This window comes from Juglans microcarpa x Juglans regia, chromosome 5D, assembly GCF_004785595.1.
Source record: "Juglans microcarpa x Juglans regia isolate MS1-56 chromosome 5D, Jm3101_v1.0, whole genome shotgun sequence".
NCBI lineage: Eukaryota > Viridiplantae > Streptophyta > Magnoliopsida > Fagales > Juglandaceae > Juglans > Juglans microcarpa x Juglans regia.
In genome coordinates, this window is record NC_054602.1 from 33139555 (window position 1) to 33154367 (window position 14813).

The 14813-nt window shown below is 36.2% G+C and overlaps 1 protein-coding gene across 1 annotated transcript; it reads left to right on the forward strand.

Annotated features, from left to right (window-relative positions):
• Window positions 1-1813: 1813 nt before the first annotated feature.
• On the forward strand, window positions 1814-5277 carry LOC121265919. Its single transcript, XM_041169580.1, has 4 exons — window positions 1814-3638; window positions 3696-4353; window positions 4496-4583; window positions 4675-5277. Exons 1-4 carry the CDS (start codon window positions 1814-1816, stop codon window positions 5275-5277), a joined length of 3174 nt encoding a protein of 1057 aa, XP_041025514.1.
• Window positions 5278-14813: the final 9536 nt, after the last annotated feature.

Here is a 14813-nt window from a genome sequence, read left to right on the forward strand (position 1 = left end):
CAAGTGGGATTGAACCTGGCATTTGGGATTGTTATAAATCATGAGTAGTTTTTTTTGTTCACGGTAAAGAAATTAAGTGATATGTCCACAAAATGCAAAATATTGAACCCGGGGATTCTCTTATATAAGATTGTGTTTATTTTGGCTAATACATGGGTCACAAGATTCCTTTTTTAAGCTTTCTTACCCTTTTTTGTGAACTTCTTTTCCATGTCTTTGTTAATTAATTCAAGTACTTGCTAATATGTTCAAAAGAGAGAGCACAATCTGAATTTCCTCCAATAATTTATTTGTTTCTTTCTTTATCTTATGGTTATATATGGTGTTCATGTCCCATGCATAGAAAGAAGAAGTGTTCAAAAATTAATACTTGAACAATTAAATCTTTAAATGGCCTATATATCCTTTATTGCTCTATTAGGAAAACTAAATTTGAATAATAATTAGTAATCAAGTTAAGTGTGGTAACTTTTGTTGTATAATTTATTTTATTTAGGCATTAAATAGGATATATTAATATGTAATTTATTATTTTAACTTAATGATATATTATTTAATTTTTCTTTCATGATAACATAAATGAATGGATAATGTGGTTTTATAACAGTAGTTGTCATTTAATAATAATATAGTGGGATAGTTGATGATATGATTCCATGTGAACAAAATTTCATTCTTTGAAGTTATATGGAGTGGATATTTTCCATTAGGAGCAAAGCTCTATTCTTTTCAAATAAGACATTGTATATAGTTTTCTCGAACTGGTTTTAATATTATTATTACTCAAGTCAAACATTATAAAGATTTTCTTTGCATATTTTTATGGTCTATTTGGCACCTTGCATTTGGGTTTAAGAGATCTAGGATATACTCCAACCATGCTGTTTTTTGAACGAAGAGTTGAGATGGTGTCCTTTGGTGTTGAGATAGTCTCTTTTGGGGTTTAGTACACAAAACCTATTTATGATTTCGTAGAAGTTTGGATCATCATACATGCATTTAGGATTGTTTTTGTCGCAATAAGTTGTTTGTTTAGTTTATGCTAGTCCCATCACACTACTACAATCTTGCTAGCTAATATGATGTTGTAAATAGAATGGAGTGTGTTTAATCGCATTAAACATTATGTCCAGAGCTTGATTATAATATGTTCTTAAACTTTTTTTTTCCCACCAGTACTAATAACACTACTTTTGGAGCACGGAATTACATATCAAATACCTCTATTCAAACATGGAAGTCTCATTTACATGGACATGTCTATTTAGTATTACTTGTCAAATAAAATACTTGCTTAAGCAGCTATTAATTTGGATAGCTGCCTCAAAATCTACTTGGCGCACATGGACTGAAAAATGGGGAAGGCTAAAACACGGAAATCACTCACCAATTTAACAGTGCATCACACAAGAATTCACGGTCCAAATTGGCATACGTGCCAATTTCTAAACTTCCTTGTTCACCTCTATCTAACCACACCCCACAATTTGATTTTTACACCTATTTTAGAGTTGATTATTTTTGAATCTTTGACTTATCTACATATATGTGGGTTATGTAATCACAATAACTCCACTATAACAAATACTGCTTAATTCCTTCAAATACCATGTTAGCCACCAATTCTATCATAGCTATAAGCATGATAATAATACACAAAACTATGCATATTTCCTTCTGAGTTATTGAGATACAAAGCTGGTCTCTGGGGTATGGAAAGACTAATATTATTAATTTTCTCTTCGAAGGTCATTGCATAGTGTGCCAAACCTATCCTAATTAGCATTGAACAGTAGCTGGGCAGTTGCATATGATGGATAAGTCTTGGATGCTTATTGAAGACATATTGCATTCCACTGAGTATGATGAAGGTGTTAGGCAATTCTTAGCCATGGCACAAGTTCATGCAGTGACAACTGATCAAATTAGGTGTCCATGTAGGAGATGCCGGAATAGAGCTTTTCACTCTATTCGTATTGTGGAAGATCATTTGTTTTTAAAAGGGACTGATCCAACCTATACGGAATGGATTTTCCATGGAGAAGAGGATCCGATCCTAAATTCTACATTCTCTGATGAAGAATTTGATGATGCATCTTCTTATAATCACTACATTGATGATGTCGACGAGATGTTAGATGACATTCGTCATGGGTCGTTTATGGATGAGGAAGGTAGCAATGAAGGAAATGCAAATGATAATTATCAACCCTCCACCTCAAATGCTCCAACCAACTATAATTTCGACGAGTTGGTTGCTGACGCACGACAACCACTTTATCCTGGATGTGCTAAGTTCTCGAAGCTATCATTCATCGTCAAGCTACTTCACATCAAGAGCATAGGTGGTTGGACAGTGAAGTCCTTTGACATGGTGATCAAGCTTTTGCATGATGCATTTCCCGACGCTCTATTTCCAGATTCATATAACGATGCTCGTCGCTTAGAGCGTGGCTTGGGCTTTAATTATGAAAAGATACACGTGTGCCCAAATGACTGTGTGTTGTTTTGGAAGGAAAATGCATCGTATAATGAATGCCCTAAATGTAAAGCATCTAGGTGGATTGCAAGCACAAGTGAGCAGCGGATGATACCACAAAAGGTTCTTCGATACTTCCCCTTGAAGCCACGCTTGCAGAGGCTGTTCATGTCAACGAACACAGCCCAAGCCATGAGATGGCATAAAGATGCACGTGTTGACGATCCAACATGCATGCGACATCCAGCAGATTCAAGGGTATGGAAAGACTTCAACAACAAACATGTTGTCTTTTCCCATGATCCTCGCAATGTTAGACTTGGGTTGGCGAGTGATGGGTTTAACCCCTTCAATAATATGAGTAGGCCGTACAGTATTTGGCCGGTACTACTTGTGCCCTACAACTTGCCCCCTTGGTTATGCATGAAAGATCCATACACCATGTTGTCGTTGCTAATCCCTGGCCCTAAGTCACCAGGGAATGATATTGATGTGTTCTTGCGTCCTCTTGTTGATGAGTTGAAGGAATTATGGGAAGATGGTATTCGAACGTTTGATGCGTACAGTAGACAAATGTTTAGCTTGCATGCAGCACTACTTTGGACTATCAATGACTTTCCCGCATACGCCAATCTTTCTGGGTGGAGCACGAAGGGCAAGTTGGCTTGTCCTTCATGTAGATCTGACACAAATTCACAGTGGTTGGTATATGGGCGAAAGCACTGCTATATGGGGCATCGACGGTGGTTGCCACCAAATCACAGTTGGAGACGGAAAAAGAACTCTTTTAACGGGTGCGAAGAGCATGGACTCCAACCATCAAGGGTCGAGGGAGAGGATTTGCTAGAACAATTACGTGAAGTTGCACATTTCCAGTTTGGCAAATCTACTTCGAAGAGGAAACGAACGCCGAATCAACTAAATTGGACCAAAAAATCTATCTTCTTTGAGCTACCCTACTGGTTAGATTTGGGCTTGAGACATAACCTTGATGTCATGCATATTGAGAAAAACATATGCGATAGCGTGTTGGGAACATTGCTGAATATTGAAGGAAAAACTAAGGACTCCGCCAATGCCCGTCGTGATTTGGCAAACCTTGGAATAAGGAAAGAATTGCATTTACAACATAATGGGGACCATATGACTATGAGTCTTGGTTGTTACATGTTAAACTTAAATGAGTGAAAGATTTTCTGTGATTGGTTATCAAAAGTGAAATTTCCTGATGGTTTTGCATCGAACATTGCCCGTTGTGTGAATGCTAGTGAAGGGAAGATCAGTGGAATGAAAAGCCATGACTGTCATGTCTTCGTGCAAGCACTGTTGCCGGTTGTGATTGGTGGGTTCTTACGGTCTGATGTGCGTCAAGCCTTAATAGATTTAAGCTCGTTCTTTAAAGAATTATGTTCTCGAACTTTGAAATTATCAGTGTTAACATGTCTTCAAGCTAATATTCCCATCATTCTCTGCAAACTAGAAATGATATTCCCTCCAGCTTTTTTTGATATCATGGTGCACCTTGCCATTCACTTGCCAGAGGAGGCATTCCTGGCAGGACCCGTGCAATACAGGTGGATGTACCCATTCGAAAGGTATCTAGGGAAGTTCAAGCGGTACGTCCACAACAAAGCGCGGCCAGAGGGCTCAATTGCTGAGGCATATGTGCATCTCGAGTGTCTTACATTTTGCTCTATGTACCTCCATGATATTGAAACTAGATATAATCGCGAGGAACGCAACAATGATGTTCGTATTGGGACAACTGATTTGGGAAATGAGCCAAGTTTATCTGTTTTCTCACAAAAGGTTAGACCATTGGGTACAACAAGTTCTCACAAATTAGCCGACACACTATTGGTCAAGGCTCGATGGTATATACTTAATAATTGCATGGAGATTGAGCAATACATTCAGTAAGTGGACCAATATATGAGTTCTTATGCACTTTATGAATTGTTATTGCTAAAACTACCTTTCCCTCCTAGTAATCGATTGGGTCACATATATTGACAGGGAGCACTATAACAAGATCCAAGAAGAGAACCCTCAGAACATTGACCGTAGGCACCAGAGTCAATTTCCATCGTGGTTCAGATCACGTGTAAGATACGAACACTGTCTGTCATTATAACTACATTCTTCTCTAATTAGTTTGTAAAACTAATTCACCTTAAATCTTCTCTGTCTGGTAGATTCGAGAGGTGCGTTCAGTTAGGCCTACTGCAGTAACCGATGAGATATATGCCTTAGCATGTGGTCCAGATCCGTGGGTTGCGTCCTATGCTGGATGCATAATGAATGGTATTCGTTTTCATACGAATGAGCGTGAAAGGCATCGCCGAAGTCAAAATAGCGGGGTGGTTGTGCATGGCGAGCATCAGGGATCCCATGTTGACTTCTACGGTGTGTTGCATGATATTATAGAGTTACGCTACATGGGTTGGCGTAAGGTATATCTCTTTCAATGCGCATGGTATGACATTGGTGACCCGAGAAGAGGGATACGTGTTAGGGACAAATTGACGATAGTCAATACTGCTAGGCAATGGTATAAAGATGAGCCTTTCATTCTTGCCTTCCAAGCAAGTCAAGTCTTTTATCTCAATGATCCAATATTGGGGGGAAGTTGGCAGGTTGTCCATAAAATTACAAGTAGGAATGTTTACAACATTCATGCAAGTAATACTGTTGAGGATGGGATGGATAATGACGAAACATCAGATGGTGACTCAGATGATGAGGTTGACAATAACACTAACAATTATCCCCTATTCTCGAGAGTGGACCAGCCATGACTGAGCCATTGAATCGAGATGATTCAGAAAATTTGCCTGTTGATCTAGCTTCCATATCGGGTCAAGACCCGATACAATCATCTGACCAAGAGTTTGATATTGATGATGAACTATCTGACGATGACTTGGGGCTGGAGGATGTATGTGCCGATGATAACTCTGGTAGCGAGGCTGAGAATCAGCTGAATGAGGAAGCTGATGATGATTAGTAAATGTCTAGCTTTGTATTTGGGACTTGGTTGATAATGAACTTGTACGGTGTAGTATTTGAATTCACGTGGATGTATCTTAATGCAAAATCACATCCTTGTATAAGTTTAATATTTTAGATGTGAAGTTCGGTTGGCTTCTTCTTTCTAAGAATTAAATTCGTGCATATTTCTTACTTTTGCTTTTGGGCTTGCCTTTTTCCGATCAAAAACCAATATAAGATCTTCATAATGTTAAGCTCGAGAAAGTATGATTGATTTATATTGAGACCTGTAATCCAAAATCCTTATGTTTATTGCATGATAAATAAATCAAGATAGAATATTATGTAAGAAATGAAGCTTGGTCATGCATTGTCCATTCTGATATGTATATTTACTATTATGATCAAGAACTTTATCCACTGTGTTTGAGGTGCATGGTCTTATCATGCACTTGGAATAAATGTTCTCAAATATTCAATTCTAAGACTGACTATTGGTTTAAAAAAGGATATTATTATTATTATTATTATTATTATTATTATTATTATTATTATTATTATTGTTCTATTTGTTTAATTAGGGTTTTAGTCATTAGACATTGGGAAAGAAGCAGGAGATAGAGTAGAAATGGAGAGAGTGTGGCTTATATTGTTGCATGAACAATGCTTATAACATTTTTTAATATACACTCTTAATATTTAGGTGATCTCCCTTTCCTAATATATATGTACAAAACTAGCTTAGTCAGAAGTTGGATAAAGTTTTTAGAATTGAAAAAATATATCAGCCCCATGATGTTAGACATGCTAATATATATATATATATATATATATATATATATATTATATAAAGAGCTCATGGTCTAGCATGTAGTTGAATGTATTTCTTATTAAGGCAGCAGCCTAGCTAGTGCTGATTGGTGAGTATAGTTTGAGCCGGATCTCTTTGTGTTTTTTTCTAAGTAATACAAATTGGCAAAATAACTATAAGTTCAAGTACTTATAGAGATCCTATCTACTGCACAATACACAACAGATCATCAAGTAGTTTATATAAAAGTAGAAGAACATTGCATAAAATACCTATTTATATGATCATCATGTTATGTATGATTTCGACTTTGTTGCTTTGAAAGGACTGGACTAAATGCAAAAGATACATGTTTTACATTTAAGGACTGGTATTTTTTAGTTGGAGTGCTTCTAATAAGGAAAACTTAAGTAGATGTTGATAGCTACTAAAATAGGACAAAAGGTTACTCACAGGTGGTTTTTGCGTTGTATGCAGATTTTAGGCTGGTCTTTAAAGGCAACGTGCTACAAACCCCTATAAGCATTTCTATGATGTCAAGTGGCTGGAAGGTTGTGGCAGGGGGATGATGCCAATGTGAATTAAATTGCCACAGCATAAGAATCTAGATAAACAGCCGCATCCAAAACTATTATCCCACAAATGGAGGTATATGCATGAGGAGGATCACAAACTCTTAAGAGGGTTGCAAAGGGATCATGAACTGGCCTTACATCTCGGATTGCAACCCAGTTGGAGAATGATGGTTGTGGCACAAGTTCAAGTGGGAGTATTGTCCAGTCCATGCAATAAACTAAAGAATATATATACAACACCATATAATGCAAAATCAGGAAATGCAAACAAACCCATATCTAAAATTACAATCTATATGCACACACCCATTTAGGTGGTCATAAATTTGAACTCAAGTTTGTTTCCAATAACACTCAATTTTGAGGTGTTGCTGGAAACATGGGATTTAATTACATAGCATACCGTGAGCAGTAAAATAGTTGAGTATTTTAAAATGGAGTTAAAAACATATTAGCCCTGCCAACAAAACATGTTTCATATTGTTGATATGTTCCAACTCCTGTCCAGGTGTGTTGCCATAATTTCTGATTATGGGATTCAGAAATAGACGTCCACAACTCCAAGATATTTGGTTTGTTATTTAAAATGGAATAAATAAGTGAAGCATTCAACTAACCATGTTTATTATTGATGGTATTCTCACAACTAACAGCCTAAGTGTGTTGTTTAATTTTGGATAATGGTATTTAAAAAAATGGTCCATAAAATTTCTGGAATACTGTTGAAGAGCAAAATGGTAATTTTTCTTATGATAATATACAACAAGATTGGCCTATGTAAGGGGAGGGAGATGTTGTAAAGGGCGGGAGGGTAATTTTTTTGAGATGGGAAATGGCGCCATGATGTCAACTCCTAGTGGCTGGTTGGTATTTCCCATGGACAGGTGTCCCTCAATCCTGTGTGTTAGAGAAATCTTTATTTTGTTCTGGAAACCTCCACATCTGGTTCAGAAAAAGCACGACACACTTTGAAGTCCAGAAATATCCAAGGTACTCTTGAGCTGCTGTTGTTCTTCCAGCATCTGTACTATGCTTCCAGCAGGGCCATCAGGTTTGGTAGTAGTTTGATTTGCATTTTCCAGATTCTTTTCTTCCACTTTGGATCTTTAAAACTATCTTCTTCACATGGAATTACTGTAACAATATTATCTTATTTACAATTGTCTTCCTATGCATGGAGCTACTGCTTTACTTCCATTTGAGCATTTTCAAAAGTTTAAAACCTATTACATAAACTACACATAATGGTTCCTCTCATTCACCTACTGCCACGAAAGCCAGACCAACAACCAGGTACTAACAACCCTTTTGTCTCTCTTGCCTTATTCTGTGACTACGTGTTTTGTACTGAGATGTTAGATTAGGTTTACACAGGCCACCTACAACCATTTCATCATACTTTTGGATTTTGTTTTCTCTTCACAAGTTGTTTATATTTTTAGAATACTGGATATTATTTTTGTTATCTACCCCACTTGATTTTTAGTTACTATATTGGGCAAATGTTTTGCATGTAGAAAACACTGATTTGCCCTGTAAACATCTACATGCTAGAAAACAGGCAAGTAGATTCAAATACATACTATAAAAGCTAGAAAATGTATTGGATGTCATAAGGGTAGATGTTTCCCTGATTTATTCAGGATTTCAGTACACTTATAAAACTGTTTTTAACAATAGCAGGAGGTGTCCATGATAAGTCTTGGATTTAATGATATCTTATTTTAAAATAAATTTATCATTTTTATTACACGTGGGTGACTCAACCCAGCACATGTTGTTTGAGGTGGTTTCCAGTTTTCATGCAAAATGTTAAATTCACATTACAAATGTACTATACTTGGCCATAAACCAAGTTGGGTTCCCACTAGTTAGCCTGACACCTTTGTATTCTCATAGAAAGAGAATACATTGCATTATCCCAGATTGGGCATACAGCTTGGTGTTTATATTTTTCAGTTGGAAATCCTCCAAGAAAGGGTACATGTGCTTAATAGCAAGAGCCCATAAACTCTTAATATTGCTTTGATTGTTTCTAGATGTGGATTTAGTTTGCTTACAAGTAGAGTATATATGAATGGTACCAACATAATAGTTAGAGGTTGAAATATCATTTTACATTAAATTTAGTAGGTTAAATAGCATCTTACTCTATTCTCTCACAAATTGGTTGCATGTTAGAACTGAGTTAGGTTTGAAATTCCAGCAAAGCCAAGGATGGTGAAATCTATAAAGTTTCGGGGGGGCCGAGCTCGACACGGTAGCGCTCTCATTGGTAGCAATCAAGAAGCAGATGCGTTGCCGCGGAGAACCACATTGCGGGACGAGCCAGAGTCAAATGAATCGACGCAGGATGTAGGAGCTGCGTGCGCAAAAGAGGCAATGGGTGGAGCACTTGTTGGAGAGAGTCACAGTAATACAGGTATGGGTTCCAATCTGGTTCCTGAGGAGTCAGTTTATACTATGTGGTGTGGTAAAATTATATCTTTCTTTACAAGTATATAATTTTTCCTGGTTCATGAATGCAAAAAGGTGATTGGGTTACACGATATTAATGTCTTAATGTAGATCCACCTACTAAGAAACGAGGTCGAGGGCAGGCGAAAGGCACGCTATTTGAACGACTTAGGAAGATGGGTAAGATCCCTTTGGTTATACAAGATGGTCATCGAGGGCCTTCGTGCGAGAATGCCTCCATATTCATTGGTCGGCTGACGGGGATTATTAAAGTACATGCCGACATGAGGCATGCTAGTTGGAGTTATGTACCCGAAAAGGAAAAGCAAGAGCTCGTTGACCATGTGCGGGTAGGACCTTACTTTGTCCTAAGAAAGTGATGAAGCTGGTGACTTACTCATTTGTTGTAATCAGTCATGTTTGATGACAAATCCTTGTAATGAAGTACATATTTGATATTGCAGACAGATTTTGTTCTGGATTGGACAAAGGACAACCATCGTGAGATGGTTGAAAGACATTTGGGCGATAAGTATAATGCATATCATTATGCACTACACAAAGTGTATTTAAAATATGCATCACATGAAGAGGCCCTACGTGGTGGGACGGACATGGTGGAGAAACCTGTATGGGAAAAGCTATGTGAACGGTGGGCAAGTTCGACATTTAAGGTATATTGTAATTTTATTCAGATTAGTATGAAGTGAATAAAATAGTATAGGTTGATTTTTCTATTGCCTCAAATAGGAGTATATGATACAGTAAGGGTTTTTTCCAATTATGTTAAGCTCGAGAAACACACTATTGGGAAATGAGATTTAATTTCTTAGAAACAAGTGCAGGAGAAGTCCAGAAGAAACAGTTCAAATAGACAAAAACTAAAAGTCAAACATACCGGTGGACGAAAATCCTTTATACGGATATTAGAGGAGAAGGTTTGTGATAACTATGGGTATATATAAGTCCTCAACAATATGTTCAAATAAGAAAGTATATTTACTATTGCTTGTGTGTTTCAGAGGGAGACGGCGCCAAACATGGTTGCATTTTATAAGGAAACACATTGGTCAACTCGAAAGGATAAATTCATTAATGCAGCAAGTGAACACAATTATGTAAGATTGTGTTTAATTTACTTTAAGTTAGACTATAGTAATGATAGGTATTTAACAACAATGCTGATTTTCCTTTCATCTACATTTTTCAGAATCTAATGGTGGAGAGGTTAGGTGAAAAAGAATCTAAAGAGGATGTTGAAGCAGCAGCTGACACTATATTCAAAGAAGTATTGGGACAAAAATCTGGGTACGCAGTAGGGATGGGACACATGGTTATTCCCGACCCCTCTCCTTCAATGAAGAAAAGTAGAGTATTTATTCGTCTCTCGGAGGAGAATGAACGCAACAAGAACGATGCGGAAATGTACAAGAGCAAACTAGACACTCTGATGCGAGATATTGAAGCGTTGAAGAAGAATTTTTCTGAGCATGAGAAAGTCTTATTCAACTATCGAATGACTGAGATTGAGGGAGGTACTGAGTCTCATAGAGAGACTCATCAAGATGCTTAGGCATCTTACTTTCTTACTATTTTGTGGAGGGCTTTTTTGTGGGGTTTTTTTTATTTTTTGTGGATTGTTTATTGGATATGTAACAATCCAATGGCCAAACTGTTTTGTCCCTCGATACAGATTTTGGTAGTTGCATATTATAGTTAAGGTGGATAAGTTTAAACCAGTAGTGGAAAAATCAGATAGTGAGTTGACTTTTGAGTTGTTGGTAGTCTCTCTTGAAAGGTTGGGGGAAAAGAGTTGCAATCTTTGGTTGAGTAGCTTGATAGGGACAGATTAGGTTCTTATGAAAGGGTAAGTTCTCTTACAATTACATATACTGGTTTAGAATTTGATATTTAGATTTGCAAAAGTCTGAAAACTGAACAAGTAATTCCATTTCACCAGTATTCTCCTCTTACAAGTTGGAGCAAGTCTTTTGATCAGCCATATGGATCATGGAATGCAAAGCAGGAGTTGGTGGAGATGAAGAGCAGGTTCAGATAAATGTACTATTCGCTGGGGCTGTATTTATTCTGCTGCAATGTAAGAATTAATACTTGCTTTCCCTTTTTTCCAAGTCATGTATGCACAATTCCAGTTCTAACTATATATCACACACACCCCCAATTGGAGCTCCATAAGCTTCAGGTTTTAAATTCTAGTGCATGCATTTTGGTTAGTTTATATGGTGAGATAACCTCCTAACTAAGTAGCACAAATAGGTTAAACTGGATTGAAATAGTTTAATTATGTGCAAATCAGAAAACTCCTCATGGTGCCTAGTTAGTACCAATTGTGATATTATTAATACTTATATACATAAACTTAGACTTGGTTACAAATAATGAATCCAATTTATTCTCTGACAACATTGATCCATTTCTATGATAGATGGGGAGTCACAAGTAGAGTATCAACAATTAATTTTCCCTGCTCTTGTATGTTTTATGAATTCAGATGGGATCAAACTTTTTAGAGATATATAGAACTGATATTTTGCACACGCATGGATGAGGCTATTGCAAACTCTATTATGAGGAATATGCAACTATTGTACTTAAGATAGCATAAAAATAATGGTAGTAGGTATTTCATTTATATTCCACGGGAATATCACTCTCATTGATATAATGTCATTTTCGAAATTCATGTTTAGAGTTAGGATTATTACTCAAGCAAATCCTAATATGGTTGTATGGGCAAGAGTTAATTAATTAAAATTAATGTACAAGGTATGGATGCACAATTACTATAGCAGCTTACTCTACCCCTACTGTCATGTTATGCTCCAATTAAGTAACTTAGTTTGACAAAGTGCTTGTTGAAAATTTCAGGAAACATGTTAGCACCGAGTGTAATTTGTGGAGCAAGATTGGTAAATCTGAATGTTGGAGAACAAGATAGGGGGACATCTATTGCCCTTAGTAATCTGTCTATATATCCAAAGCACTTATCATAGATGCTGTTGGAGCAAGAATGTTATAATTCCCTCATGTACTGCCATACACAGTTGCAACTCTTATGTTTGTAAATGACTTTGAACTATTTGGTTTCAATGAATATTAGCATATTTGTCTATATGAGGGTGTAATCACAAAATGTTGGCAGGTTTGTATATAGCTATGATGGTGATTATATATGTATATTGACAGGTTATTATTAAACAAACCATTTCGTTTGTTTGCTGTATGTTGGTGTGGTATCTTCCTCAAGTTGATAATTTTGTTGGATTGTTTGGCTGAAAACTTCTTGTAGTTTAAAAGGTTGAATTTGTACTAGTTGTCATTGGTAATAAGGACACTTTTATAACGTGTTCAGATGGTTGAGGTAACAGATTTGGACAGTAATTTATAAATTACTGTCCAGTGGTGTCTTGGGAAATCAGCAATTGTCCATTTAATCGATTAGTGGGGAAAAACAAAATTGGACGGAATGAGCTGCATGGACTCCGAAAAGACTATAGACGATGAGAACTGGTAATGTTTATTGGTGTGTTCCCGCAAAAAGGTTGTCATGGATAAATAATGTATTCCTTGTGGGAGTTTTTTTTTTTCCCACGGACAGGTATGGTATTAAATGAAATGGTTGCAATGATCTAAGTTCACTGAGAATCATTGTTTCCCACCAATAAACATCATGGGACTGACTAATTTTCACCACTAATGTCATCAGAATAAAGGCTATTTGCATTTACGCATATATATTGTCAAAGACAATTAACATGGATAACAGAATTTTGCAAGGAGCTTGTGTAACGGGAAATACCTATTTCCCAAAATATGTTGTGGTGGGTAGTAAGTAGTCCTTTCCAGATGTGTGCGTTACTATTATACAATTGTGTCCCAAAATTATCGTCCAAAAACCAACTGTAGTGATGAACTAGTGGATGGAAAGAAACTTCATGCCACTAAAGTTTCCACAAAAACCATCATGGATAAAGAGTTTTTCCCACCAGTAGCTTCCATGGATAGATGACCTATTTGTCACCACAGTAGTTTGGTTGGCAACATATTTTCCCACGGGCAAAACACTGATTTGCCGCAAGATTTGGTCGTGGGAAAAAAAACTACCTTTTGCCATGATAAACATATTTGGTGGGTAATATATTTTTCTCCATGAATTATATTCCACGACCCAGCCACCAGAAGAATTGGTGGGAAAAGTTTTTTTTAGACTGGTCCATAACTTATTCCCACCATTGTACTCCATTGCAAAAACTGTCATTTGTTGTAGTGGGAAGTACGTACTAATAACAACAAATGTTACGGCTTTTGTTTAAAGAACATATTTTTTGACTCTTTTGTTTTCTTAAATGGAAGAGTCAAAGACTTTGAGTGTCGAAACATATCGACACAAGTGCGTAGAGAACGTACACACAATACTCATTCAAAATTTTTAATTTTTAAGAGGGAGTGAGATCGAGAGATTAGAAGCCACATTTGCTGATTTTAGAACAACTTATACATATTTTTGTGGAGATCCAAGAAAACACACCTTGATATATATTTGAATTTGTACATCTAATTATTGTTATTAAAGAATGTAATACAAATAATTAAATAATTCTTTCTATCGGCTTAAAATTTTAAAATAAATTGTTATTTTACATGGTATTAGAGCAGAGTTTTCAAGTTCAAACCTAGACTCTAACACTTTATCCATTTTATATCTATATTCGACATGTTGAGCTCAGTTATTGAGGGAGAGTCAAACCCACACGAGAATATCTTATTCTTCTTAAAAAAATTGTAAACTTGCGCTAATTTACAGAAAAAAGATGGAAAGAAAAAATTATGCTAAGCACTGACTATCTGGGTGGTAAAGACTTCACCAATCATCACCGTAAGGTGTTGATATGTAACGCCCTGGTCCTGGAGATCCAAAGAGTTAGCTCCTGTTACCTAAAATCATCTCCAATAACACAATTATATATACTCCAGAGACTCCATAAAATATTAACTCATTTGTTCAATACAAATATCAACTTCCTCCACATGGACACTAAAGAAATATCTCAAAAAAATAAATTAAAATCTCTACAAAGACTCAGAAATATCCATGACTCAAAATACAAAAATAACATGAAACAATAAATCTACTAAATAGGACTTTCTAATAAATACTTGTACCATTTGACACTTATTCCTCTGTGATCATTAAATCTTGCTAACACTTCCTACTCTTGATTTCCAGTTGAACCATCAAAATTATCTGAAAAAAATATTGTGGAGATAAGGGGTAAGTTATTAACAACTCAGTAAGCAGAGAACATATACTAGTATGTAAACATGAGCATTTACAGAGTTCAAAATGTAGAACAAAACATTTTTAGTTTCATAATGCAGAATCAGAATATTTACTTTCAGAATATAGAATCAAAACATGTTATAAAAAACATTAGAGCGAAACTTTCTGAAACATTCTTATTCAAAAATCATTTGGCGC

Bases quoted from the DNA above. Each gene is read 5' to 3' on its own strand.
- LOC121265919 (XM_041169580.1), top strand. From the start codon at position 1,814: ATGGATAAGTCTTGGATGCTTATTGAAGACATATTGCATTCCACTGAG. The intron at 3,639-3,695 runs GTTGTTACATGT...GGTTATCAAAAG, and splicing joins CCATATGACTATGAGTCTTG to TGAAATTTCCTGATGGTTTT. The intron at 4,354-4,495 runs GTATATACTTAA...ATATATTGACAG, and splicing joins CTATTGGTCAAGGCTCGATG to GGAGCACTATAACAAGATCC.